The sequence below is a fragment of the Aethalodelphis obliquidens genome, unplaced genomic scaffold (assembly GCF_003676395.1).
Source record: "Aethalodelphis obliquidens isolate GAN/ISIS:26980383/991018 unplaced genomic scaffold, ASM367639v1 scaffold3, whole genome shotgun sequence".
NCBI lineage: Eukaryota > Metazoa > Chordata > Mammalia > Artiodactyla > Delphinidae > Aethalodelphis > Aethalodelphis obliquidens.
The window spans coordinates 30,621,829-30,647,578 of record NW_020837947.1 but is presented as its reverse complement, the minus strand read 5'-3'; the positions used below and the strand labels follow the sequence as shown (position 1 = coordinate 30,647,578).

The 25,750-nt window shown below is 38.2% G+C and overlaps 1 protein-coding gene across 1 annotated transcript in view; it reads left to right on the top strand.

The window, feature by feature from the left end:
* Positions 1-1,534: 1,534 nt before the first annotated feature.
* The window catches only part of ENPP3 (ectonucleotide pyrophosphatase/phosphodiesterase 3), a 64,776-nt gene continuing 40,560 nt past the window's right edge, over positions 1,535-25,750 (top strand). The window contains exons 1-10 of the mRNA XM_027086292.1: positions 1,535-1,797; positions 5,405-5,480; positions 9,447-9,569; positions 11,366-11,491; positions 14,673-14,733; positions 15,777-15,874; positions 20,712-20,791; positions 23,101-23,220; positions 23,786-23,895; positions 25,482-25,547. Of these exons, the coding sequence (XP_026942093.1) occupies positions 1,720-1,797; positions 5,405-5,480; positions 9,447-9,569; positions 11,366-11,491; positions 14,673-14,733; positions 15,777-15,874; positions 20,712-20,791; positions 23,101-23,220; positions 23,786-23,895; positions 25,482-25,547 (938 nt within the window). The 5' untranslated portion in view covers positions 1,535-1,719. The remainder of the gene's footprint in view (positions 1,798-5,404; positions 5,481-9,446; positions 9,570-11,365; positions 11,492-14,672; positions 14,734-15,776; positions 15,875-20,711; positions 20,792-23,100; positions 23,221-23,785; positions 23,896-25,481; positions 25,548-25,750) is intronic.

Genomic DNA, 25,750 nt, shown 5'->3' with positions numbered 1-25,750 from the left:
GCTTTTATGCTGCAGATTTTTTCATGAAGGGAGTGCACTTCAATAACAGAAAAAGGGATGTAGCTACAATTTTCAGAAATATTCTTAATGTTTATGTCATTGTATATTAGGATAGATTCATTTCTTATTTCTTTCCACGGTCTTTAGGGTTGTAATAATTTGAATAGTGGTTTCCAAAGAATGTACTGCAGTCTACAGGATTTTTATAATCTTTACACTAAAAGAGAGTTTTCAAGCTTTATTTGATTAAATAAAGGAGGTTATCATAGGACTAATGTTCTGTTGACTTAAAAAAAATGCACAACGTGAGAGTTGCCAGTTAAGTTTTATTTGGGGCAAAATGAGGACTGCGGCCTGGGAGACGGCGTTGCAGATGCTTCTGAGAAACTGCTCCGAAGAGGCAAGGCGAGGAGCCAGTTTATATAGAAGTTTTGTAACAAAGGGCAGGTAGTCTGTATGTCAAAAAATTACTGTTAAAGAAAACCAGATATCTCAAGTTAAGGAATTTAGTACTCTTCTATGTATGTGAAGATGCAAGTGTCTGGGCTCACTGAAATCATTCCTTTAATATGCACCGCAGCTATCTGGGGGCCAGTATCCTGTGTTTTCATATCCTGAGTTTCCTCAGCGCTCACGGTAGGGAGTGGCTGCCGTCTGATGGCTGCTAGATGGCAGGTATTCTTTTCAGCCCTGGGTTTCCTCAGGGCTCACTGGCTCATGTTGGAGGGTTACAATCGTTGATGACTGTGATACCCTTTGTTTACTGACATGGTAGAAAATATTTCATTTATCAGTTCCATGGAATCACACTTTGAGAATTATTGCCTTAGGGCCGTTTAAAATAGAAATGTGTAAAACCCACCATTTATTAGAACGCTCTTAGGCCACACTGCTACTAATTTAGCTTCTTTCATCAGAAGTCAGTAACCCCCTCTCAGCATGAAATATATGTATCATGAGACCAATCTCGTCTATGTAAATAAGAAAGGATCCCATTTAATTAGTTAGTGAAAATTACCTTGGATTTGGGGCTATAGAAGACTTGGGTTCCAGTTCCACTTCTGACATCTAGTAAATGTGACTTGGGACAAGTAAGTCACATAATTTAAATAATCAGAGCCTTACTTTACTCATCTTACAAAATAGGGATACAGTGTTTGTAAGGGATTCTGTTGTTTGACATGAGATAACGCATGTGAAAACATGTCAAAGTGTGAATACTCTAAAATGCAAGTCATAATTATCACATGATTAATACTTTATACAGATTTGGCAGAGTTGGAGTTTTTATATGGTTAAAGCACACGGTTAATATGTTAGTTTTCAACAGTGACAGGAAGTTTATATAAATGTAGAAACTTTCTAGAATTTTGGTAACAAGCTGTTTTGTTTGGGGTTATTTTTAAAGAAAATCAATGATCATTGTATTAAAATTTGATTATTATATTATTCTTGTTACATATATTTTGATTAGTATTTAGTAGAAACTATAAGGAGAGAGAACAGTTGTCTACAATGTACTAGAAATGAACTTTTATCTCTCGACACTGTTATTTTTTCCTCTCTCTTGATTGCCCAATCACTAAGAGCTGTGCTCTTCCCAAACATTTAAAAGTCAGTTACAGCCCCGTAATTCATACAGTTTCTCTTTGCCAGACTAGAAAAACGAAGGAGTTCTACCATCTTCTGGTAGAACAGGTTTATACAGCTAACAGAACAATGGATTCTACTCTGGGTTTATCAACGGAAGAACCTGTTATGAGAAACACTGTTAAGAAGTACAAAATAATTTGTATTGTAAGTACATTTTAACATTTTCGTCTCTGTAGCTTTGTGACTAATGGTAGGGGTATGACTCCCCGATTGTATTTGTTTGTGTTGCTATTTAAATGTAAAGTTTTAAGTAATGGTGTTCAGTTTTATCCCTTATGACAACTCTAAAGCAAAGTGAATCACATTTTGCAAATAAGAAATTTGAGTAACAACAAATTAATATTTGATCAATCTAAAAGGTTGGGATCTGTGGCAGAACATTTAGCAGCACTGATTTTACCATGATTATAATTATATTTATCTCCCAAGTTACCATTTTTAATTTATTTTGCATGAATATTTTAAGACAAGAGAGTGAGGAATTAAAATCACTGTGTCTTCTATTCTTTGTTGGACTCTTGAGTTTATCCTATTTTACTTCACTCCTAGAGGTGGTCTCTTTTTCCTATTTTCTCTTTCTTGTTCCCTTACATGGTAAGATCTTCCCTGTCCTAAAACAACAACAACAATAACAAAACAAAAACAAAAAACTTTCCTTGACTTTATTACCTTCTCTTTTCCTTTTACCATCAAACTTTCAGCTCTAGCCATTGTCTCAATTTTCTCACCACCCAACCATTTTTTGTTCTCTAGCTTTGCTTTTACTGTAGTCAAGTCACCTCCTCAAAAGTCAGCCCTTCTCCCCTATCCTTCTCCTGCTGAGTCTCCTAACAATAATACACAGATATTGTGGAGCAGTTTCTCATTTTGAATTCTTCTCTCCCCTTGCTTTCATGATGGCATTGACATTCCCATTTTTATCACTTTTCTCCTTACCTGCTTTATTGGCTGATTTATCTTTCTTCTCATTATGCATTTCACCAAACCCTATCTAAAGATCCTTTCTTTAGGAAATCTCACCTTCTTTAATGGTTTTAAGAGCATATTCTCCACCAAGAATTCCAAGTCGGCCACTAGTTCTGACCTGTTGCTGAGTGTCTACCACACCATTCCAAGTGCCTGCTTGCTGGCTCCTCAATCCAGCACCTTCCTTGTAGCTAAAACCATTTGCATAGTTTTCTCACACCTATACTGCTGCAGTTTTCTCTTAAATTCCCTACTTTTCTTCTTTTTTCTTTCTTTCTTTTTTTTTTTTTTTTTGCGGTATGCGGGCCTCTCACTGTTGTGGCCTCTCGCGTTGAGGAGCACGGGCTCCGGACGCGCAGGCTCAGCGGCCATGGCTCACGGGCCCAGACGCTCCGCGGCATGTGGGATCTTCCCGGACCGGGGCAAGAACCCGTGTCCCCTGTATGGGCAGGCGGACTCTCAAACACTGCGCCACCAGGGAAGCCCAATTCCCTACTTTTCTTAATGTCATTGCCATTCTCTCTGTCACGCAAGCATTGTTTGGAGGAGTAAATGAAACAGTGTGTATATGTATTGAGCTCAGTGACTATAACAAAGGAAACTCTCAAGATATTCTATTTATTTATTGTTCTGGGAACTTTGGCATTCTCTTTTAGCTCTTATGCCATTTACTATATTTATCCTACCTTATTAATTCAGGGAATTATCAACTCCTCAGGAGCAAAGTCTGTTCATCGTTTATTTCCCTTCGTTGTATCCTTTTAGTGGGTTGTTAGTACACGTAAACAGAAGCTCAATAGTTTAAAATCATAGCTTCAAAGTTACCCTATTGTTTCTAAATTTTAGTACAAGTTTTATTTAAAATTTTTTAATGTACCTATTGTGTTTCTAGCATTCTTTTTTCAGCCAAGCTAAAGCCAAATGTTGGTTTCTCAGTGATTTCTGGAGCCCAAAGCACTCCCCTCTCCATTTTGTAGATAGCATAAGATAGTTTAAGATATATTTGCACCTTAATATCAAGAAGCTTATTCAGAATTACATACTTAGAGTCAATGATTATACAACATTGAAAATGAACCTTTTTATCCTTGAGGAGATTACAGAATAATGCGAGAGCAAGTCATAAATATATGGAACAAGTACAAAATCACTAAGAAATAGACATGAAGATTTAACATTAAAAAGTTTTAAAGCATCCTAAGGACAGCTAGGTGTTGTCTATTGTTCCAGCAAGTTTGAATGGCCAAAGGACCAAACATAAGATGTAAACTGAGATATAGCCGAAATGTAAATCTATGACACATGAGGTTTACCATAGGAGAGTTTCCCAGTGCTTTGTTGCTTTGTAGCCTTAGTAGCCTTAGTCAGCTGTGACTCTTGAGCATCATAATAAGGGAAAAAGTGCTAATGATGTTATTTAATAACTGTTTATGTTTACTTTGCCCTCTCCATCCTCTCCACTGAATGAATACCTGCTGGAAGGTCACTGACCCTTGGGCTAATTTTGAGTCTTCATGTAAAAATTGTTTTCACAGTATTTTAACCATATTTTCCCAATCACTGAATTCACTTCTATTGTAAAAATTAGATATGTTAATTTCCAGATGATTTTTCAGAAGGAAAACAGACAAAATCTATAGTTTATGTAGGGTTTTTATTATCTAAGCAAATTTTGATGTTGTTTTTTTTTCTTTTATAAAAGCGATTTTTAAAAAAGAAACATAACAAAGTTTATTTGTATTGTAAAATACTTTAAGTAATCTGTGTACCTGTTGCATTTGTATTCTTTATGGTGATACATATTATTTAAGCTCTGTCATCCAGTATGCTTATCATTGGACTTAATGGATAGGGAAAGAGGTCAGTGGGAAGAATTCTCTTTAATTTATATCACAGTTTAACTTCAGTAATAGTATAAAGTCCATTACACTGAAGAGCTTTGTCAGTAGTAGTGATAATGAATGACATACACAATCTTTGGTCACATGACTTCCTGGTTACCCCTAAAACATTTGTTTGCACTGCAGATCAAAGCAGATAATTTGCTAGTTAATTATTTGGACATTATATATATATATATATATATATATATATATATATATTTATTTATTTATTTTTGCGGTACGCGGACCTCTCAGTGTTGTGGCCTCTCCCGTTGCGGAGCACAGGCTCCGGACGCGCAGGCTCAGCGGCCATGCTCACAGGCCCAGCCCCTCCGCTGCATGTGGGATCTTCCCAGACCGGGGCACGAAACCGTGTCCCCTGCATCGGCAGGCAGACTCTCAACCACTGTGCCACCAGGGAAGCCCTGGACATTATATTTTTATATGTTAAATATTCTCATTATTCTCTGATGGTCAGAGTGGGAGAGAAAAACCCTGCTTCCTGGGAATGAGGTAGTTAACGATTTCACAGTTTTGGAACGCTTTTAAATAAATGATCTCCAAACATGTATCTAGTTAAGAAAGGAAAATGGGCAAAGGTAAATGGCCCCTTGGTTTCATTTGTACTTTAACTCAATTTGGGGTTAAACTAACTAGGACTAACGTATCTGAATTTGAAGATCTGTAATAAATGGTATTTTAACATTCTTCCCAAACCTTTCTTACTTAATGCCTGAAAATAATCAGGCATTAAATAAAATTCTGTCCCCTTATCATTGTTGGATCTGGTAATGCGAAAAGCTAGCAGGCTGTGCTCCCTTAACAATCACCAAGGGAGGGCAGTTGTCTGGGTCTTTGTATATTTTAACAAAATGGTAAATGTCACATTTTTTTGTTGATAGGTTCTTCTCACTTTGTTGGTGGCTGTGTCACTTGCGTTAGGCCTGGTGGCTGGACTCAGGCAACATGAAGAGCAAGGTACTCCCCTCAACATTTTCTCAGAAACTTTCCTTCTTTCTTCTTTCTCCTCCCCTTCCCTGTTATATAACCTGGACTCGCCTCCTTTCTAGGCTAGGCTAGGCTCGCCTTTCTCCCATGCCCCACTTGTCAGGAGCCCACATCTGTGGTTAGCACTCTCCACTGCCGCTTCTGGACTTTCCTCTTTGACCTCATCTCCCTGCTTCTTTGGGATTCATATCATTCCAGTATTTGCCCCTTTTCCTCACTTTCATAGAGGACTTTGGTAACTGAATCAAAGATTCCTTCTCTCCCAGCTCCTACTCTAATCATTAATATCCTATGATAAACTTGACTTCGAAAGTCTTAGTTGCTTCACTCCCATGACTTCCTACCACCACTTTTGTACCTTGATATCACGTTAGTGTTACCCCATCCCAGAAATATCACCATTTCTTGGTTAGGCAGTGCCACTTTCCTGAAATGTAGTGCACAATAAAAGCTTCACATTTTTTTTCTCATAAGAAGCAAAGAAAAATAGGAGATCTGTGGCTCAAAGTATCAAAACACCTCCCATCCCTTTTGCCATATTGCATTAGTACGAACAGTAAATAAACCATTTGCAAGCGATTCAATAAAAAGCACTTTCTATAATCTTACTATGTATTGTTTTGACACTTTTACTAAGGGAAAGTATGAGGTCAAGTGTTAGATAATTTATTCTCCTTTTTTATCTGGTTGATTAACTTCTAATTTGACTCCAATGGGGAAAGTCTTCTTCAGTGGGAGACTCTTGGTGAGGTTAACTGGCAATTTTCCAATTATGTTTTCACTTAGTAATTTACAAACACTCAGTACCGCTGCTGTAACATGGGAACACAGTGGAACTGAAAAGATGGGCATTAGCTGGAAAATTACTGTCTTTTCTTGGTCACTTGGCTGTTGTGTTTCTGAGCTGCAGTACCAGTCCTAGATCTAGCAAATGCTGGCAGGTCATTTTGGTGGTATTATTCTGATGTTAGTGTGCACAGGTGGGCATCATTTCTTGGTTATTTCATCCCACAAATCACATAAACTAATTGCAAAAGGCATATGGTAATCTCTGAGCAAAATCTCCAATTATTCCAGCTCTTTCCCTCCTTTCCTTACGTTAGTACAGCTACTGACTGGCTCCCTAGTCATTGTTCCTGATTCTCTTCCTTTCATCTCAGTCTATCAGGGCTTGTGTGGCATCACTCTCCTCTCCCTCCCACCCAGGGGATTGGTGTTTAACGCCAGCTTCTTTTTGCCAGCATCCTAACATAGTCACCCCCTCATTCTTCCACCACAACTGTTTCCTAAACCCCAACCCTTGATCATCTTCACCATTCTCTGCTCCAATTAACCTACTTTTCATAGGCAATATATATTTTTTCTAGTGTGAGTTTTTAAACAAGTTTTTCTAGTTTGAGTGACAAATTTCTCAATTTATGTGCACATCCTTTTTACCTGTTCTTCAACAATTGAGCACTAACGCTGTGCTAGGCACTATTCTAATTACTGGGGATATAGTGATAAAGGAAACAGACAAAAATCCTTCAAAGGGTTTACATTCTAGCATGGAAGACAGATAATTAAAATTGAGCAATATATATATATATATATATATATAATATGAAGGGAAAGTGCTAAGGAATAAGTAAAACTGAAAAGGGGAACATGAAATATTGAGTCAGGGTGGGTGGGGTGTGCGTAATGACTTTTGAGTAAAGAGCTAAAGGAAGTGAGGAAGAAACAAGGATATTTTGGAAAAGAACATTCCAGGCAAGAGAAAATAGCAAGTGCAAAGGCCTAAGGCAGGAGCTTATCTGGCATATGTTCTATTTAAAGAATAACAGGAGATCAGTGAGCTAGAACTAAGAGGCCCAGAGGGACGGTAGTCATAAAATGAGATCAGCCAAAGAGGAGTTGATCACAGAGGGGTTGGTAGGTCAAAATACGGCTTTTGGCTTTCATTCTGAGTGTGATGGGGAGTGATTGGAGGTTTTGAGCAGAGGAATGACATGACATGCTGTGGTTTGCTTTTCAACATGATCGCTCAGGCTGCTGTGTTATGAATAAATGGCAGAGCGAAACCAGGAGAAATAGAGAGACCAATTAGAAAATTATTGCAATAATATAGACAAGCCATATGTCTTGGACCAGGGTGGTAGCATTGTAACTGATGAAAAGTACTTGGATTCTGGAGATCTTTTGATGTAATAGATAGATTTTATCAACAGATTGGATATGGAGTGAGAAACAGAGAAGTCAAGAATGACCTCAAGATTTTCAGCATGAACATCAGAAAATATGGCATTTCCATAATTCAGATGGGGAAGGCTATAGAAGGAGCTGGTTTGGGAAGAATAATCAGGAACTCAGTTTTGGATATGTTAAATTTGAAATACCTACTAGATGTCCAAGTAGAAAAGTCAAAAAGTAGTTGTATATAAAAGACTGGCTTTTGGGGGAAGTTCTGGCTGGACATGCAACATGGTGGTTACCAGCATCATACATGGGCTTTAAAGCAATGTGACCAGGGTATGCCAACCTTAAAGGACTGGAAGATGAAGGGAGGAGAACACAGAAGACTAGGAAGGAGGGTCAGGAATATGGGAAGAAAGCCAGGTGATTGTTTTGTCCTGAAGTTCAAGTGCGGAAAATGTTTCAAAGGAGTGAATGTAAAAATGTAAAGACGTTTTATGTAAATGGCATATAAACTTTTCCCCTTACTTTCTCACAGGACTTTGTAGCTATCTAATTACAATGCATGCACTTATTGTTATGTACCTATCTACTTAATACATAGTGCTCTTTGGTGTGTATCCAGCATGCCATTTGACCTATGCCCTCTCCCAGAGTTGCTTTTAGGAAATTTGATATCATTCTGACTTGTGATCCTGTACACATTTCTCCTGATCTATCTCTGGGAGCTTTCCAGATCTCTTTATCCCTATTGATCCCTTGGTGTGAGTTTTGCTGTGAAATTTGGTGAGCACCTTTGACATAATAATGTTTACTCTTCAACTCTGGGAAATTTTATTATGATTTCTTTAATAATATCATTTCCATTTTCTTTGTTTTCATTTTTCAGTAGTACCTCCCTGTTTCAAGGTCAACTAAGTAGTAGCCTTAATTATATCTGCAAAGTTCCTCTGCCATGTAAGGCAGTATATTCACAGTCTCGAGGATTAGGGGATGGAATCTTCTTGAAAACCATAATTCTGCCTACCACACCCCTCTACTGAGTTTTCCATTACTGCTCTCACGTTTTTATTTCTAAGAGCACCCTGAACGTGATTTCCCTTTTTAAAATTATAGTTTACTTTCTTATTTAATGGATGCAATTTCTTTTCTGAGCATCTCAGTATCAGTTGTGTGTTTGTGTGTGCGTGATCGTGTGTGTGTTTAACTCTTCTGCTCCTTGCAATATTTCCTCTTCAAAAGTTTTTCTTTTTTTCTTGTTTGTTTTGGTTTTTCATGTGGATGCTATCCTCAAAGGTCTGGTAATCATCTGTTCACATTTAAGAGTAAGACTTGTTCATCTTTTTTTCTCATTATGGCCATCCTCCATGTCTGCTGTCTCTGTGATGAAAGCAACTCCTCCCAATTTCTTCCAAATTTTGAGCCTTCTATTCTGTAGTGGGAGGTGGGGTGGGTAGCTGCTGCTTCATATGCAGACTTTCAACCAATTCCACTACATTTAGCCTCTGCTTGTCCCTCCTACCCTCTCCTTATGGCCCCTGGTGTATCTGAGTCTGGGACCTCTCTGGAGTCCTGGGGAAAAATCACTCATTATGTATTACTCATTATTTATCACTTTGCACTGATGAGTCATACAGTGCAATAAAAATTATCTAATTGTCTGTCCTAGTCTGTGCTGGGTACTTCTTGGGCTTGCACCCTCAAGCTATGAGACTTCGGATAACTTCTAAGCACAGATTTCCTTATTCTTTCACTCTACAGGCAGCTGCAGGAAAAAATGCTTTGATGCTTCACATAGAGGACTGGAGGGCTGCCGGTGTGACGTGCAATGTAAAGGCCGAGGCGACTGCTGCTGGGACTTTGAAGACATCTGTGTGGGACCAAGTACGAATCCTGAGAGCAAGTTTATTAGCATGTTGGTTGTGCTATCTAATGATAGCACATTTGCCTGAGCATTTGCATGCAAATGCAAATGCTCACTTTGTGTATTAGTTTGCTCAGGCTGCCATAACAAAGTCCCATGAACTGGGTGGCTTAAACAACAGAAATTCATTTTCTCACAGTTCTGGAAACTAGAAGTCCAAGATCTAGGTTTGGCAGGGTTGGTTCCTTCTGAGGCTGTGAGGGAGAATCTGTTCCATGCTTCTCTCCTAGCTTTTGGCATGTCTCCAGCCATCTTGCGTTTTCCTCCACTTGTGGCAGACGTAACTCAAAGCTCTGCCTTCGTCTGCAGATGGCCTTCTCCCCACGTCCTCACAGTCTTCCCTCTGGGTGTGTCCACGTCTGAATTTCCTCTTGTTGTAAGAAGAATACCAGTCATACTGGATTGGGGTCCACTCTAATGACCTGATTTTAACTTGGTTATCTGCAAAATCCTTTTCTAAATAAGGGCCCATTCACAGTCATGTTGAAGTTAAGACTTCAACATTTTAGGGGAGGGACACAATTCAGCCCATTACTCCTTGTATTCAGGATCTAGTATAATCCTGACCCCCCTTTCAGTACTAAAGATAGAACCCACACTTTATTTAGTTGAGGTTGAGGAATAACAGTCTCCAGTAGATGAAATGTTGTCAAATTACACAAGTTTCAAGGGAGTTTTCTCATGGCTTTTCATCTTATTTAGTCTCATTTTTAGTGGTTCTCAAATTTCAGGATGCATAAGACTCCACTGGAAAGCTGGTGATTCTTAGCGATTCTGATGCCAGCGGTCCACAGAACACAACTTGAGAAACACTGTTCTTGAGGCAGAAGAGACAGTTTGCAATATTTAATTTTCTAAGAAATCAAGGAGGTGGTGGGGGGAGGTGTCTAGTGGTTCGAGGAGAGAAGATTAGGACAGTACAGCTCCTTAAATTATGCTCTCTGAAAAGGGCAAGAAGGAGGGTATAGCCTAGTATGGATAAGATCTGTACTCCTTTTAATTCATCTCCAGAACTCTTTTCTTTCTAAGTACATAGTATATAATTGAGAATGAAGAATTCTGTGCATGACTGAAACACACAGCTGTCACCTAGCCAATGCATTTGTCTGAGCACAGGGGCTGATGTTGATTCTAGTCACTGTTTCCTGCAGGTGGCCCTAGGAAGCAGCCTCAGTCCAGCCTCTTGCTGTTGTTAGCACTGGGATTTATTGAAACTGATCTCACATTAAGTGCCTAGCCTGGGCAAATATCAGAGGCATGGTGGGGAGCTGATCTACCTTTCTTTCACTCTCAGCTGGGAGGTACCCTGCCTGCCTACATTCTTACAGACCTGACCATGTTCCTGTTACTTCTGTTGTCACTGCCACTTCCTTGTTGTCTGTCCTTAGATAAGGCTGGGCAGGCTGCTCTTAGGTGGCAACAGTCACTCAAGGTTAGTAGTTCTTTACCATTGGAAGTTCCTACCCTTGGGTGGGAATAGGACAGGTGTTCAGAGTTTCTCCAGACTCAGAGGTCTACCTGATAGGTAGACCAGAGCTGCAGCTTATAAAGCTACATTTCTCTCTGCCACCCATGCCAAACGAAGAAAAGTGGTGGATTGCCCCTTATTCGTATTATGAATTTGCATTTATGAATGAAGATAAACCAAGAATTTGACCATAGGATAATACAAGAAGAAATGCATGGAATTTGTATTTTTGTTATTGGATGCTTAAATTAAGTTGTATGCTCAAAACCGAATTGTGTAATTTTCCAGCTCGAATATGGACGTGCAATAAATTTCGTTGTGGGGAGACCAGACTGGAATCCAGCCTTTGCTCTTGTTCAGATGACTGTTTACAGAAGAAAGACTGCTGTGCTGACTATAAGAGTGTTTGCCAAGGTAAGCAGGTGTTGACCCATTTGCCTGCGTGAGTTCAGTGACCCTAGAGCTGGCCTAGGCTGCAGACATTAAATCAAGTCCAAGAATTTTTAGCCACGCTACGTGGAAGAAAAGACCCAATGTGTTTACTGCGGGAAGAAATGGGTTTTGTGCACGATAGAGGAAGGGAGCTCAGAGCAAAGATGTTATAGAAGAGAAGAGAAAAGTTAACATTCCACATGTTCTGTAAAGCAAGGTCTTTTTCAGTCCAATGACTATGCTAGACATTCTTGTGGTTTGAGACACTGGACGGCAGATCCTAAAGTTAAAACATCACAGAAGAGATTCTCTGGCCTGAATAGCAGTTAGTTAAATGACTGATTTCGGACTGGCAGGGAGGTAATGCAGAGAGCCAAGGTTAGAATCCAGGTTATTCAATGCCTGATTTCACCTGCTTTGCCACTTTATAAGTGATGTAGATTTTTAAAAAAATCACCAATCCCTCTGCACATCTGATGAGACTTAGGAAAAACGTCATATACACATAGCAACAAGATTGCTTCAAGCTATCAACCCCTTTTTCCTAACACCACACCCAGTAGAGCTAACTAACTTACATGTGTAATATTTTTAGACAAAAAAAGAGATTAAGGTGAATTTTGATTTTTTTTAAATAAGAGGAAAATGTTATAGTAGAAACATTATTAAGTATAGTCCCTCAGTAAAAAATAGGCTTTACACTAATAGATGAATCAGTTTTTATGCAAAATATAACTGAAAATCCACTAAAAGGGGCAACCAGAAAGGAAAGTAAAAGCCTGAAATGGTAAGTCTGTTTTTAAATAATAATTGATATTTAATAGTGAATATCGTGTCATTAAAAATCCCCCTAAATTCACAAAGGCAAGTGTAGTTTGCAGTTTGCTTATTTCTCTAATAAGTTCATTGAGCACAGTGCCTCTGAGCTTTGTGGTCTCCTGCCTTCTGCCCTAATTTTATAACTCTTTTTTTTTTTTTTTGCGGTATGCGGGCCTCTCACTGTCGTGGCCTCTCCCGTTGCGGAGCACAGGCTCCGGACGCGCAGGCTCAGCGGCCATGGCTCACGGGCCCAGCCGCTCTGCGGCATGTGGGGTCTTCCCAGACCGGGGCACGAACCCATGTCCCCTGCATCGGCAGGCGGACTCTCAACCACTGCGCCACCAGGGAAGCCCTAACTTTTATATTTTAAGTTCAGAATTTTCAAAAGAAATATGATGAATTTCTAACATATGGAAAGAATAGTGTGTTTAACCATATGTCAATCACCTTGCTTCAGTAGTGATCAACTCATGACCAGTCTTGTCTCATACCAATACAGTATGAATGTTAAGCTGGCTCAGAGGATCGAAGAGATTAGAACTGAGAGAATGTTGGAATAAAATCACTAAAGATGTAACTTGTGGTGGGACACAAATGATTTGCTTTGCTACAGGACAATTTATCTGCTATCAGATAAGAATCAGTTACACTGCTATTAGTTTTCTACCGATTAACTCCTACCCTTACTAAGTTGTAAAATGAATAAGTGGTAAAGAATAAGCTAGATAAAGATATATACTCCTAGGTAACTAGATAATCCATAGGTGGGCTTTTTGAATAATTCCCAGCATGACATTAAAATGAAGTTTAATGATCAGTCCTCCTTTTGCTTATTTTCAAGCTTTGGGGTTTTTTTCTTAATAAAATACCTCCAACCTCTCTTTGAACATTTTAGATTACTACAAAGCAAATCCCAAGGTTAATGTCATTCATCTATAAATATTTTCAGTCTGTATCTAAAAAAGTTGAAGATTTAACAAAATTAGAATACCATCAATATATCTAAAAATGTCTTCAATAATTATTTATTGTTAACAAATGTCCAATCTGTGTTCAGATTTTTTTGTTTTATAATATTAAAAAAATATTTGTTTGAAGTAGGATCCAAACAGATTCCATACATTGCAACTGGCTGATATATTTCAAGTCCTTTAAAAGTGGGTTCTCCCTTCCTTTTTTCCACCCCATGCAATTTACATGTTGGATAAATGGAGTCACTAGTCCTGTAGAATTTTCCAGTCTGGGTTTTGCAGATTGCATCCTCTGTGACTTAAACAGTTTGTCATCCCCTATTTTTCCTGCAAATTGGTAGTTAGAACTAGAGGACTGTTCAGATTCAGGTGTTTATCTTTCTTTCTTTCTTTCTATCTATCTATCTATCTATCTATCTATCTATCTATCTATCTATCCACCTGTTTACCATGTACCCTTCACAGGTAGTGGTGTTACTTCCATCAAGAGGAACATCTTGTCTGCTTGTCTCTTTTTTGGTTATGTTAGCCATTGATGATCATTGCCTAGATCCATTAGGGGTTGCAAATGATGACATTCATATTCTATCATTTCTACTTCATTAACTAGTGGGAATGTTTTATAAACAGAAACATCCATGGAGTGATGGAGTGTAATTTTTTAGTTACATGGAGTGTAATTTTTTATTTACAATCTTAAAAATTTGTTTGTTTGATTTTCCCCATTTGATGTTAATATCAATTATTCTCATTGGGGCTTCCCTGGTGGCGCAGTGGTTGAGAGTCCGCCTGCCGATGCAGGGGACACGGGTTCGTGCCCCGGTCCAGGAAGATCCCACATGCCGCGGAGCAGCTGGGCCCGTGAGCCATGGCCACTGAGCCTGCGTGTCCGGAGCCTGTGCTCTGCAACGGGAGAAGCCACAACAGTGAGAGGCCCGCATACCGCAAAAAAAAAAAAAAAAAAAAAAAAATTATTCTCATTGGCTATTTCTCTTTTTTTTTATGCTTTCATTTTTCTTTAGATTGTATACCTATATTTATTAAACTCATTTTTCCTAGCAGTTGGGAAAACACTGTCCTTGAGGGAAAAAACATTATTTAAAAAAGAAAAAAGAAATTGTCCCTTTCCAGTTAAAGGAATTCCCTTTATTTGCTTGGTAAAGATGGGTTTCCTGGTATTCAGTTAGTGTAGATTACTAATCTGTGCAAATCGCTAGAGGCACTGACCTTGCCAACATGTGAAGTAGCATTTAACATGTTCTAGAAGAATTTTGTCATTGCAGTAACATGAATTAAGTCGTTTGGAAAGAGCATGTCCGTTGAACATTGGTTTCTCTTTTCTTATCTAAAGATTTTGATCTTATGCTTTTCAGGAGAAACCTCATGGGTTGAAGAAGAGTGTGGCACAGCCCAGCAGCCCCAGTGCCCAGAAGGGTGAGAAGGAAACGGACATGTTTATTCTCCTTTAACAGATGGCGCGCAGGAATGTAGCTGAGAGGCAGGGTGGAATTTCTCCCACTCTTTACATCTTAGAACAAAACAGTTAACAAAAGATTAGATTCCTTGTGGCTTCCAACTCATAACATACTTTGGTTTGCTTTATTGTTTAAAAAGCATTTTTACATTAAGTTATTATATTCATACTTTACAACAATGACTTAAAAAATGGTTGAAATATTTGTACTAACATCCCAAGGTCCTACGATCAGGATTAGAATTTAGATCTAAATGACTCCAGCCAGGACATCCCAAAGCTGGGATTTTGAAATGTCTCTAATATAAAATCTCATTTCTGGTGATGTTTTATTAGTGCTCTGCTTGCACGCTGCTGACTCCTACCGTAAAACTACAAATAATTAGCTCCATGTATACCTGCCCCTGTAAAATACTACATTTATTTGAGGTGAGGCAATGATACTAATGTGCCATGTTGTAATGATTCCAAAGTGCTGGGTGTGTGGGTTGGGACTGAGTTTTGAGAGGTTGAATAACTGCTCAGTTAAACAGCTCATAAAGAATGAAGCAGAGAATCAAACTTGTCTTTCTGAGGCCAATCCCTTTTTCTCCACAGTGCACTGCCTGGTCATTGTAAACACTCAGGGCTAGAGAAATTTCATATATGGTATACCTGGGTGTCACCGATAGCCAGTGCCAAGGAGCAAGCAGAAATAAAGTTAGCTAACATTATTTAAACTCTAGAACTCAAAGGGTGGGAGATCTCCAAGTTGAAAGACCCAGATAAGTTATGTAACACCTTTTAAAAAATACTGTACATTTTTACTATGGATTAATAACATATTGGACATACTGATTGTAAAGGGAAATAATTTTTAAAAAGAGAAAGGAAAACTTGACTTAGAACTATTTCTGGCTGTATTTTCTTAGTGTTTTCTAATTTAGAGAATTATAAGTAGTACAGAAAAGTGTCTTTTTTAAAAAATCAAAATAATGGACAAATTCTTATTTTCCATTTTCAGATTTGACCTGCCACCAGTTATTTTGTTTTCCATGGATGGATTTAGAGCTGAATATTTACAGACATGGGGTTCTCTAATACCTAATATCAATAAACTGAGTAAGTCTCCTCTAATCAGGGACATGCAGATGATAGACACCTAGTTAGTTAATGTCTAGATTAACTAACACTTTTCTTTCTGACCTTTAATGCTAGCGGTTTGTCTTAGTTCTGGGTCCTCCCAAGAGTTTGATGCATTTACTACACAACAGCTATTTTCATCCTTCTTGGCTCCTCCTTCCTTCTTCTGCAGCGTGTTTATCTTTTTGTTTGTTTATTTTGATTCGTTTTATATTTGAATATAACTTCTGCTCTGTGAAAATCTGTTCATAGATACTCTCTCAAAATTGGCATTTGTCAGCCCTGGGTTCTGGGTCTCAGCAAGGTAGATATGACCAGTAAGGATGGGAACCTGAAGGAGCCTGAGCAGACTGGACAGAATCAGCAGATACCAAGGCTCCAGTAAGTGAAAAGTCCAGTATCTCTGTCCAGTTCTGGAATCAAAGTGCCTGGAACCTGGCTCCACCACTTACTAGCTCTGAGACCTTCGGCAAGTTTACTTGCACGGTTGGTGCCCTAGTCTCTTCATCTGTAAAATGGTCACTTACCACCTCATAGAAATACTGTGAGACTATGGACATAGTGTACATTGGATGATTTTCAGTTGTTACTGTAATTATTATTTTTATTGGCATCTTTATCATGATGTACTTCTGAGTTAGGGTACTTGGACTTCACACAATTTTATAAAGTCAATAATAAAGAAGAATGGAGAACCCGAGGACACAAAGTTAAGAAGTATCAGAGGGTTGGCTCTAGGGCGCATCGTCTTCACTGCCCTTCAGTTCCTCTCTTACTTCCCCCTTCTACCAGGCCCTCTTTTACCTCCATGGTCCTGAAAATTTCTGACAATTTTACTGGTTTCCTCTTTTTATTTTTCTCCAAATTATTAAAAACTAGCTTTTGACTTTGAGTAAGGTGATCACCTTTTCTGGGCCTCAGTTTCCTCATTTGTAAAATGAGAGGATTAGACCTAATGATTTCTACTACTAATCCCAGCACTAAAATTCCTTGACTGTAGAAAGATCAATTACTTCCCCCCTACAGCATAAGGGACTTTGTCTCTTCAGGTTCTCCTACACTCTCTGAGGTAGATCTTTAGCAAAGAGATTTAGATGTTGGGCCTCTGACAGAACTGGCTCCAAATTCAGGATTTGTCACTTACTGCTGAGTTACTTTAGCCTGAAAAACCATTAACAACTCTCAGTTTCTATTTCCTTATCTGCATTTCCCTTGGTAGTCTGGATATCAAATCCTGTGTCCAAAAGGGAATTTATCTAGCCAGGCTGAACTGGACCCCTTTAGAAGTGGAATTATTTTATTTGCTCATCCCCTTGAGAGTTGGAAAGGACACCAGTGAAATATTGGGCCATTAAGAGCCTTCCTTTCTAAGGTTTAAAATATTTTTTAAGTCATTTGTACAACATCTCGATCCTTTAATGTGTGAAGCCATAACTAATTAGGTCTACCAAGGCAAAATGGGCTCTTCATTTCTAGGAGGTCCAATTAAGAGTAGATGTGTTAAAAGATTTAGGATTAGGACCTCCCAAGAATGGTAGGGTTGAGGTGAGGTATGTGACAGCAGGCATCACTTTAAGGAAGTCTAGAACCTCATCTCTAGTGTCTTATCAAGCTGCCTGGAAACTGAGCATGGACTAATACCACAGTGCAGTGAGTTATATCAGTGACTACTAAGGGGTCATGGACTCTAGTGAGAACATGAGGTTGTTGTCTTGTCCTAACGTGGGTGCGAGCAGACAAAGAAGGGCCGGGATCAAAAAACTGTCAGGTGAGATAGAAATGATTTAGCTTGAACTAGAAGTCAGATTTCTTGGAAAGTTAGATGTGAAACTGGGGATAGTACAAGACTAGTAGTAAGTATCCTTGCATCCCAGCGATAAATCTCACTTGAAAGTGGTGTATGATCCTTTTAATGTGCTGTGGAATTTGTCTTGCTAGTATTTTGTTGAGAATTTTTACATCTAAATTCATGAAGGTATTGGCCTGGAATTTTCTTTTATTATAGTATCCTTCTCTGGCTTTGGTGTCAGGGTAATGCTGATCTCATGAAATGAGTTTGGGTGTGTTCTCGCCTCTTCAAATTTTTGGCAGAGTTTGAGAAGAATTGACATTAATTCTTCTTTAAATGTTAGGGAAAATTAACCTGTGAAGCCATCTTGTCTTGGGCTTTTTCTTTGTTTGGAGGTTTTTGATTACTTGTTTTTGGTCTGTTCAGATTTTCTATTTCTTCATAATTCAGATTTGGAAGGTTGTATGTTTCTAGGAATTTATCCATTTCTTCTAAGTTATGCAGTTCGTGGGGTGTAATTGTTCATAGCAGTCTCTTATAATCCTTTCTATTTCTGTGGTATTGGTTTCGGTTTCTGATTTTATTGATTTGAGTCTTTTTTTTCCTTAATCTAGCTAAAGGTTTGTCAATTTTGTTTATCTTTTCAAAAAACCAACTTTAATTTTGTTGATTTTTGGAACTGTGTTTCTATTCTCTATTTCACTTATTTCTGCTATAATCTTTGCTGTTTTCTTCTTTTTTACTAACTTTGGATTTTGTTTGTTCTTTTTCTAGTTCCTTAAGGTGTAAATTTAGGTTGTTTATTTGAAACTTCTTCTTTTTTAATGTAGGTGTTTATTGCTATGAACTTCTTTCCTAGTACTGCTTTTGCTGCATCTGTACATTCTTCAGCTATTTCACCTACTCATCCATTCAGTCTTCCACTTCTTCTTATAGTTTATAGTTACTATGGATATATACTTATTCCATTTATATTTTCAGAATATTTTTCGGTTGGTACTTTCTTTTTAAAAATATGCTTTTTAAGGAGTAAAACATGCAAATGATAAACTTTTACAAGTGACATTACAGGGTATACAGTAAAAAAACAAACAAAAAAACCAACCAACCAACCAACCAACAGACTCTCTTTCCTGATCTTCCTCATTTTCCTCTGTAGAAGCAACTATTCTTATTGGTTTATTGTGTGTCCTTCCAGAATTATTCTGTTCAGTCATAATTTAGATTCTTAAGACCTGGAAGAAACAATGGTAGAAGATCTTGCTTTTGATGAGTTATTCTATGATAGCTCTGGTTCAAAGGCAGGTGATCGAAAATGGTAGCTTGAATCTGTAGATAGTCAACTGATGTGTCCTGTTTAAAAGTACGAAGGTGTCATGTTTTTACATCACTGGTAGCTTAGCTTTGTTTTTTATTTTATACTCTGTGCCTTTAGGCATTTAAGAATTTGAACCATTTACCTATGTTTCAGGGAAATAAAAACAGAAACTGACCTTATATCTCTCTCTATTGTATGGTTGTTTTCCCCACTTAAATTCTTTTATCAGTGGATGAGATCTCATTTTATTTTCTATCACATGACTTCTTAACAATATTAAATGCGTCTTTCCCTGATTGAGGACATGATTTATTTATTGGGGGTATTGACTGAGAAAGAAAAAAGTTGATTATATGTTATGTCTTGGAGCAGGCCTCAAACTCGAGTACATCAGAACCACTTGGGGTGCTTGCTAGAAATGCAGATTTTTTGAGCTCCTTTTCTTCCACTTTTCAACCTCCTCCATCCCCACCAGAGTCCTATTTAGTAGACTTGGTATTGGATCCAAGAATCTTCTGAAGGAGGAAATTCCTGGATCATATTGGAAACACTGTTCTCGAGGCTGGGAAGGAGACCAGTTCCAAGCCTATCTGAGAAAACCTTCATTATTTCCAGTTGCAATGTTTGTTGCTTTCTGGACAACAATCCTTTGCACTTTTTGTTTTAACCTAAATAGAATCTCTAATGGTGAAGCTCTCTTTTAGAATTAGAGTTGATAGGATTTTGGTATGGAAAACTTCTCATACTTCACTGCTGCAGAGGAAATATCAGTGTGCCTTAGTGGTTCTGACCTCCTTGAGCAGAGTTATTGCACAGATGAAAACAATAGAATAACTGAAAGCAAATTTGATGCCGTGCTTTGGGGAAAACAGATCGCAGGAAACTCCACTGATCAGATGGAAACTGTACTGAGTGAAAATAATAAGTGGGAAAGTTAGTTCATCTTCTAACATTGCTTTGTGGCATGGGCTTATGCATTTACACAAGTTAAATTCCTTTTCAGTTATCTAGATAGTCGTGTTCACTTTTGTTATATTGGATAATTTATGTATAAGAACTGGCTGAGAAGCGGATGTTGTATAGAAATTCTTGTTGTAATGACCTGGGTCAGAAAGAGGGGAGCAGCAAAAGCAAACAAAGCTGGCACTGTGTAAAGCAGGATACATTTAGCTCAGGGGTCAGCAAGCTGTGGCCCACAGGCCAAATCCGGCCCACTCTGCCTGTTTTTGTAAGGCCTGTTAATGCTAAGAATTGTTCTCATTCTTAAATGGTTGGGAAAAAAAAAATATTTTGTGCCATGCAAAAAAAATATGTGAAATTCAAATTTCAATGTCTTCAAATAAAGTTTTATTAGAACACAGCTATGCTCATTTGTTTACATGTTGTCTATAGATGCTTAGAGGCCTTAATAGCAGAGTTGAGCTGTTGCAACAGAGACCATATGGGTTTGCAAAGCCTAACATATTTATTATCTGGTTCTTTATAGAAAAATTTTCCTGACCCTTGATTTAACTCACTCCTCTCCTGAAAACTGTCATTCCTTGGAATGGAGGAATTTTAAGCATCAGAATTTCGACCTCTTTCCATCTAATTCACCCCTTAATTAGTTTTCTATTTCTCTGTGAAACTTGCACGTTCAGATTTTTAGTTATTCAAACAACTTCTGAGGAAGAAACAACGTCTTAATTTCTCACTATCCTTTGCTGCAGAAACATGCGGAATTCATTCAAAATACCTGAGACCTGTCTATCCGACCAAAACCTTCCCAAATCATTACACCATTGTCACGGTAAGTGCTTAGCCGAGTGGCAAGACTGACAGGCCCCCGAAGGACAACTGACCACACCAGACATGCTTAGGCGGAACTGGCCAAGCCGCAGGTCACACATTTCACGAGCATGTGTGGTGGCAGTCACAGCTAATTCAGGCTGGGAAGGAGTGTCTCAGTATGGGGTCAATCCAGGGCTGTGAGATGTTAACTACGAATGAGTGTCCCAGCATTAGGTTCATTTACCTCTGTGACAGGCCAGGATAGCCTCTTGGATGTGAGAAATACCCTCTATTCTGATCTGTTGATTAACCTCCATTTATCTGAAGGTCTGCTGAGAATGGTAGGCTATGTATGAGGACAGCCACTCTGATGTGGGAAATTTCTTTCTTTCCTAGTCTTTTTTTATTATATTTAATTTGATAAAGTCTCTTGTTTCATAATTGAATTCAAACCGGCTATATCTCTTTATAAATTTATTTATTTTTAAACATTTATTTATTTATTTTTGTCTGCGTTGGGTCTTTGTTGTTACGCACGGGCTTTCTCTAGTTGCAGTGAGCAGGGGCCACTCTTTGTTGCCGTGTGCGGGCTTCTCATTGTTGCGGAGCACAGGCTCTAGGCGCACAGGCTTCAGTAGTTGTGGCGCACAGGCTCAGTAGTTGTGGAGCACGGGCTTAGTTGCTCTGCTGCATATGGGATCTTCCGGGACCAGGGCTCGAACCCGTGTCTCCAGCATTGGCAGGTGGATTCTTAACCACTGCGCCACCAGGGAAGTCCCAAACTGGCTATACCTCTTTAGATAAAGCAAGTAAAGCAAATGAATTCTCCTCAATGTACGAGAAGACGTACATGAAATGATCAAAATGAACCAAAGGAAGATTAACTTATTTAATATTTATAGATTTAGAATACATCTTAAGGCGTTCTCTGCCTCAGGCTTTATTGCCGAAGGATATTATGTCTTTACTACATTGCATTTAGTCTTTTATTAGTATGGAACAGTAATTACAACTTATTTAAATTTTAGTCCTTAAGTAATTATATGTATGTATATATGTATATATGTGTGTTTGCGTGTGTGTGTGTGCATGTATAAATGCAGATTCCATTTTGCAGATTCACCTAAACATTTGAGTTACCCAGCTCACATGTTTCCAGCTGAGGTCTAACAAGGCAATACTCTGCCTTCTTGTTTTTAGCTCTCATTCTATAAACAAATGTTTTCAAAGTCCACTGTCTATTTAGTGCCATGTTTTTCCCATGTTTGTGTTTTTTTCTTGGAGATTTTGCTGTTTACAATGGCCCTCAAGTGTGGTGCTCAAGTAATTTCTAGTGTTCCTAAGAGCAAGAAGTCTGTGATGTACCTTATGGAGAAGATATGTGTGTTAGATAAGCTTTGTTCAGTCATGAGTTATACTGAACTAAAAATATATATTAAATAAGGGATCTTCAAACAGAAACACACATAAAACAAGATTACATATGGATCAGTAGACAAAAATATTGTAACCAGAGGCTCACAGGAACCTAACCCTTTATTTTCTCTAGGAGCAGTGGTTCGATATTCACTAATTCAGTGTTTGCAGCAACTTTATAGAGCATAACTATTGCAAATAGCAAGAATTGACTATATGTACACATACGTAAGTCTACATACATAATATATAATACTTATACATGTATATATAAATAAGGGATTATACATAAGTGCTATTAATTTCCTACATATGCATATGTATTCATATTCATATATATAGTAATGTTCTGAAATAATGACCCTAAAAATCTCTCTAAATGTAGTTACAACTGCATAGGGTATCATGGGCATTCAATAAAAATATGTGAATTGAAGGAATGACTGGATTGATGGATGGATGGAAGGGAGGAAGTACAGAGACTTGGCAGGCTTCCTTTTAAATTGCTGGTAACACATTTTAACCCATTTGCCAGGCTATCTGATACTTAAAAGCATCCATGTAGTAAATTTCTTGCTATTACTGCCAATAAAACCAATAGCTAGTCATTATTATAATATAGAATCTATAATTAACAAACAGTTATTAATAACATGAGTTATATTAAAACCATCAGCCCAAATCATCTGCCTAATGTCATTCATTTGCAGCTATAGACCACGGTGGAACTAGTATATATATAATACTAGTATGTATATTTGGTATTAGGGTTCAGATCCAGGGGTTTTCTATTGAAGGGTATATGGCATCTTTTCAAATATGAGTTATGGGTCTTATGCTATTTCAATTTAAATGTATGTTTTATTAATTTATTATTTTATCTTAAATCTTTTTAAAAAATTATCATTTTAGGGGTTATATCCAGAATCACATGGCATCATTGACAATAAAATGTATGATGTACACCTCAACAAGAACTTTTCACTTTCTTCAGAGGAGAAAAATAATCCAGTTTGGTGGCATGGACAACCAGTATGTAGCATTCTCCTTGTGGCTCCAAAGTAACCTTCATTTCCCAACATGACAGTGGATCTCTCTTCTCTCTCCACTTTGAGTTTTACATTATCTTTTTAATTTCTAAGGGCTAGGGGTGGGACAGTGTTTCACCACTATTTATAATTATAATTTGAATCTTTTTAACGTGTATAGTTGTTCACCTAAATTGTCTTCAGTTGAAACTTGGATGTTGTATTATAAACGTATCAACCTGGAAATTACTCAGAAAGATTATCTGTTAACGTTTTTACTCATTCTGTTTTCTAAATCTTTAAAAGGGAAAGAAGAACTGTACAATTTTACCAATTTGAAAAATGATCTTTCTTACTGTCCTATGTTTTTTGATTTTTGAAGTAGATGCCTGGATAATTACTTTTCTGAACTGCAACAAAGACAAATTTTAAATAATTTAAATACATTTTAATAGTTGAATAAATTTTGCAACTGTTAATACTGTTCAGTTTCTCATAAATGGCACCATTTCTACTCAAACTGATTATTCTCTTGACCTCCACTCATTTGAAATTTTCTCTTCTTATAGATCTGGCTGACAGCCATGTATCAGGGTTTAAAAGCTGGTACCTACTTTTGGCCAGGATCAGATGTGGCTATAAATGGCACCTTTCCTTCCATATATAGGACTTACAACAGGTACTAAAGCACCTGCAGATGTGATCTTGTCTAGGCAGGGATGATTAGAATTTTTTTTTGTTGTTGGCTGCGTTGGGTCTTTGTTGCTGTGCGCGGGCTTTCTCTAGTTGCGGTGAGGGGAGGCTACTCTTCGTTGCGGTGCATGGGCTTCTCACTGCAGTGCTTCTCTTGTTGGGGCACACAGACTCTAGGTGTGCGGGCTTTGGTAGTTGTGATGCGCGGGCTTCAGTTGTTGTGGTGCATGGGCTTAGTTGCTCCGCAGCATGCGGGATCGTCCTGGACCAGGGCTCAAACCCATGTGCCCTGCATTGGCAGGCGGATTCTTAACCACTGTGCTACCAGGGAAGCCCTAGAATTTTTTTTTTTTTTGGTCTTAATCTTGATGGTAATTTTATTTTTCCAGTTGTTTGGGCCAAACAATCTTGAAGTCAACGTTGATTCCTCTCTCTTACATCCCTCATCCCGTCTGTCAGCAAACTCTTGTGCCTCTAATTCAAAATATTATATGCAGTCTGAGAGCTTTTTATTACCCCCAGCATTAACACTCTGGTCGAGCCGTCATCCTCTTTTGCCTGCACTACTGCAGCTGCCTTTTTACACGTCTCCCTGTTTCTATTTCTGTTCCCTATAATCTATTCTCAGTTTATTAGCCAGAATAATTACTTAAAAGAACAAGTCCAATTATGACACTCTTGTGCACCAAAAACTTCAACGGCTTGCAGTTTAGCAAAGAGTAAAGCCTACAAGGCCCTTGTGGTATGAGCCCTGCTGTGCCCCCGCCTCTCAGACTCCTCTCCAGCTACTTTCCTGGGTTCTGTCACTCTGCTCGAGCCATACTGACCTTTTTGGTGACCCCAGCATACCAGGCTTGCTTCTGCTGTAGGGCCTTTGCACAGGCTGTTCCTCTGCCTGAGACAATCTCACTCCATGTATCTGTACAGCCCGCTCCCTCACCTCCTTCTGGCTGTAGCTCAAAAATTACCTTCTCAGTATTGTCTTAGCCTCATCACACTAAGCTTTCAAATTCAAATTCTCCCACTCCAGTTTCTCAGTGCCCCTTATTCTGGCTCTAGTCTTGCTTTTGTTTTCCCATAGCATTTTTCACCTTTCAATACACTCTGTAATTTATTTATGTGTTAGGCCTATTTATTGTTTGTCTTCCTTGACTAGAATGTAACCTCTAGGAAGGACGCCGTCTTTGGTTTGCTCACTGATAAATTCTGTTTAAAATGAACAAATCATGTCTGACAAAAGATAGTGCATATAAATGCATAAATGAATGAAGTAAATAAAAATCAACAAATTGAACTAATGGATAGTAATTAATGGCCTATTTTAATCGGGGGAACAGTGAAGGAAGGATGGATGAGAAGGAAAGAAAACAATATACATTGAATTTATAGTGAGTCGAGTGTATCTCCATATAGGTATTGAAAACGGGAATCCCTTTGAGCAGTACTGAATCCCTTTTATAATATATGGACACAAAATATCTGAAAATATCAACCTGCCTTCCTGAGCAGGCATATAATGAAGTTATTTTGATATGATTAATTTTTAAAAATTATTTTTACTTTTCATTTCAGAAGTGTCACATATGAAGAAAGGGTCTTTACATTGTTAAAGTGGCTGGACCTGCCCAAAGCTGAACGGTAATATCTAGTGTCAGGGAAGTGCTGGCACAGCGGGATGTTTGTGGGCATAAAATGAAAGTATTTCTTAGTTTAAATTACCATTTTGGAAAAAAACTTGGCGTTTCCTTTTTACAGGCATTTTTCAAGAATTATTCTTAAAACCAGACATTTAAAGAAACAACTAGTGTGGCAGAGAAAAGAGTCAGCAGAAAGTCATAAAG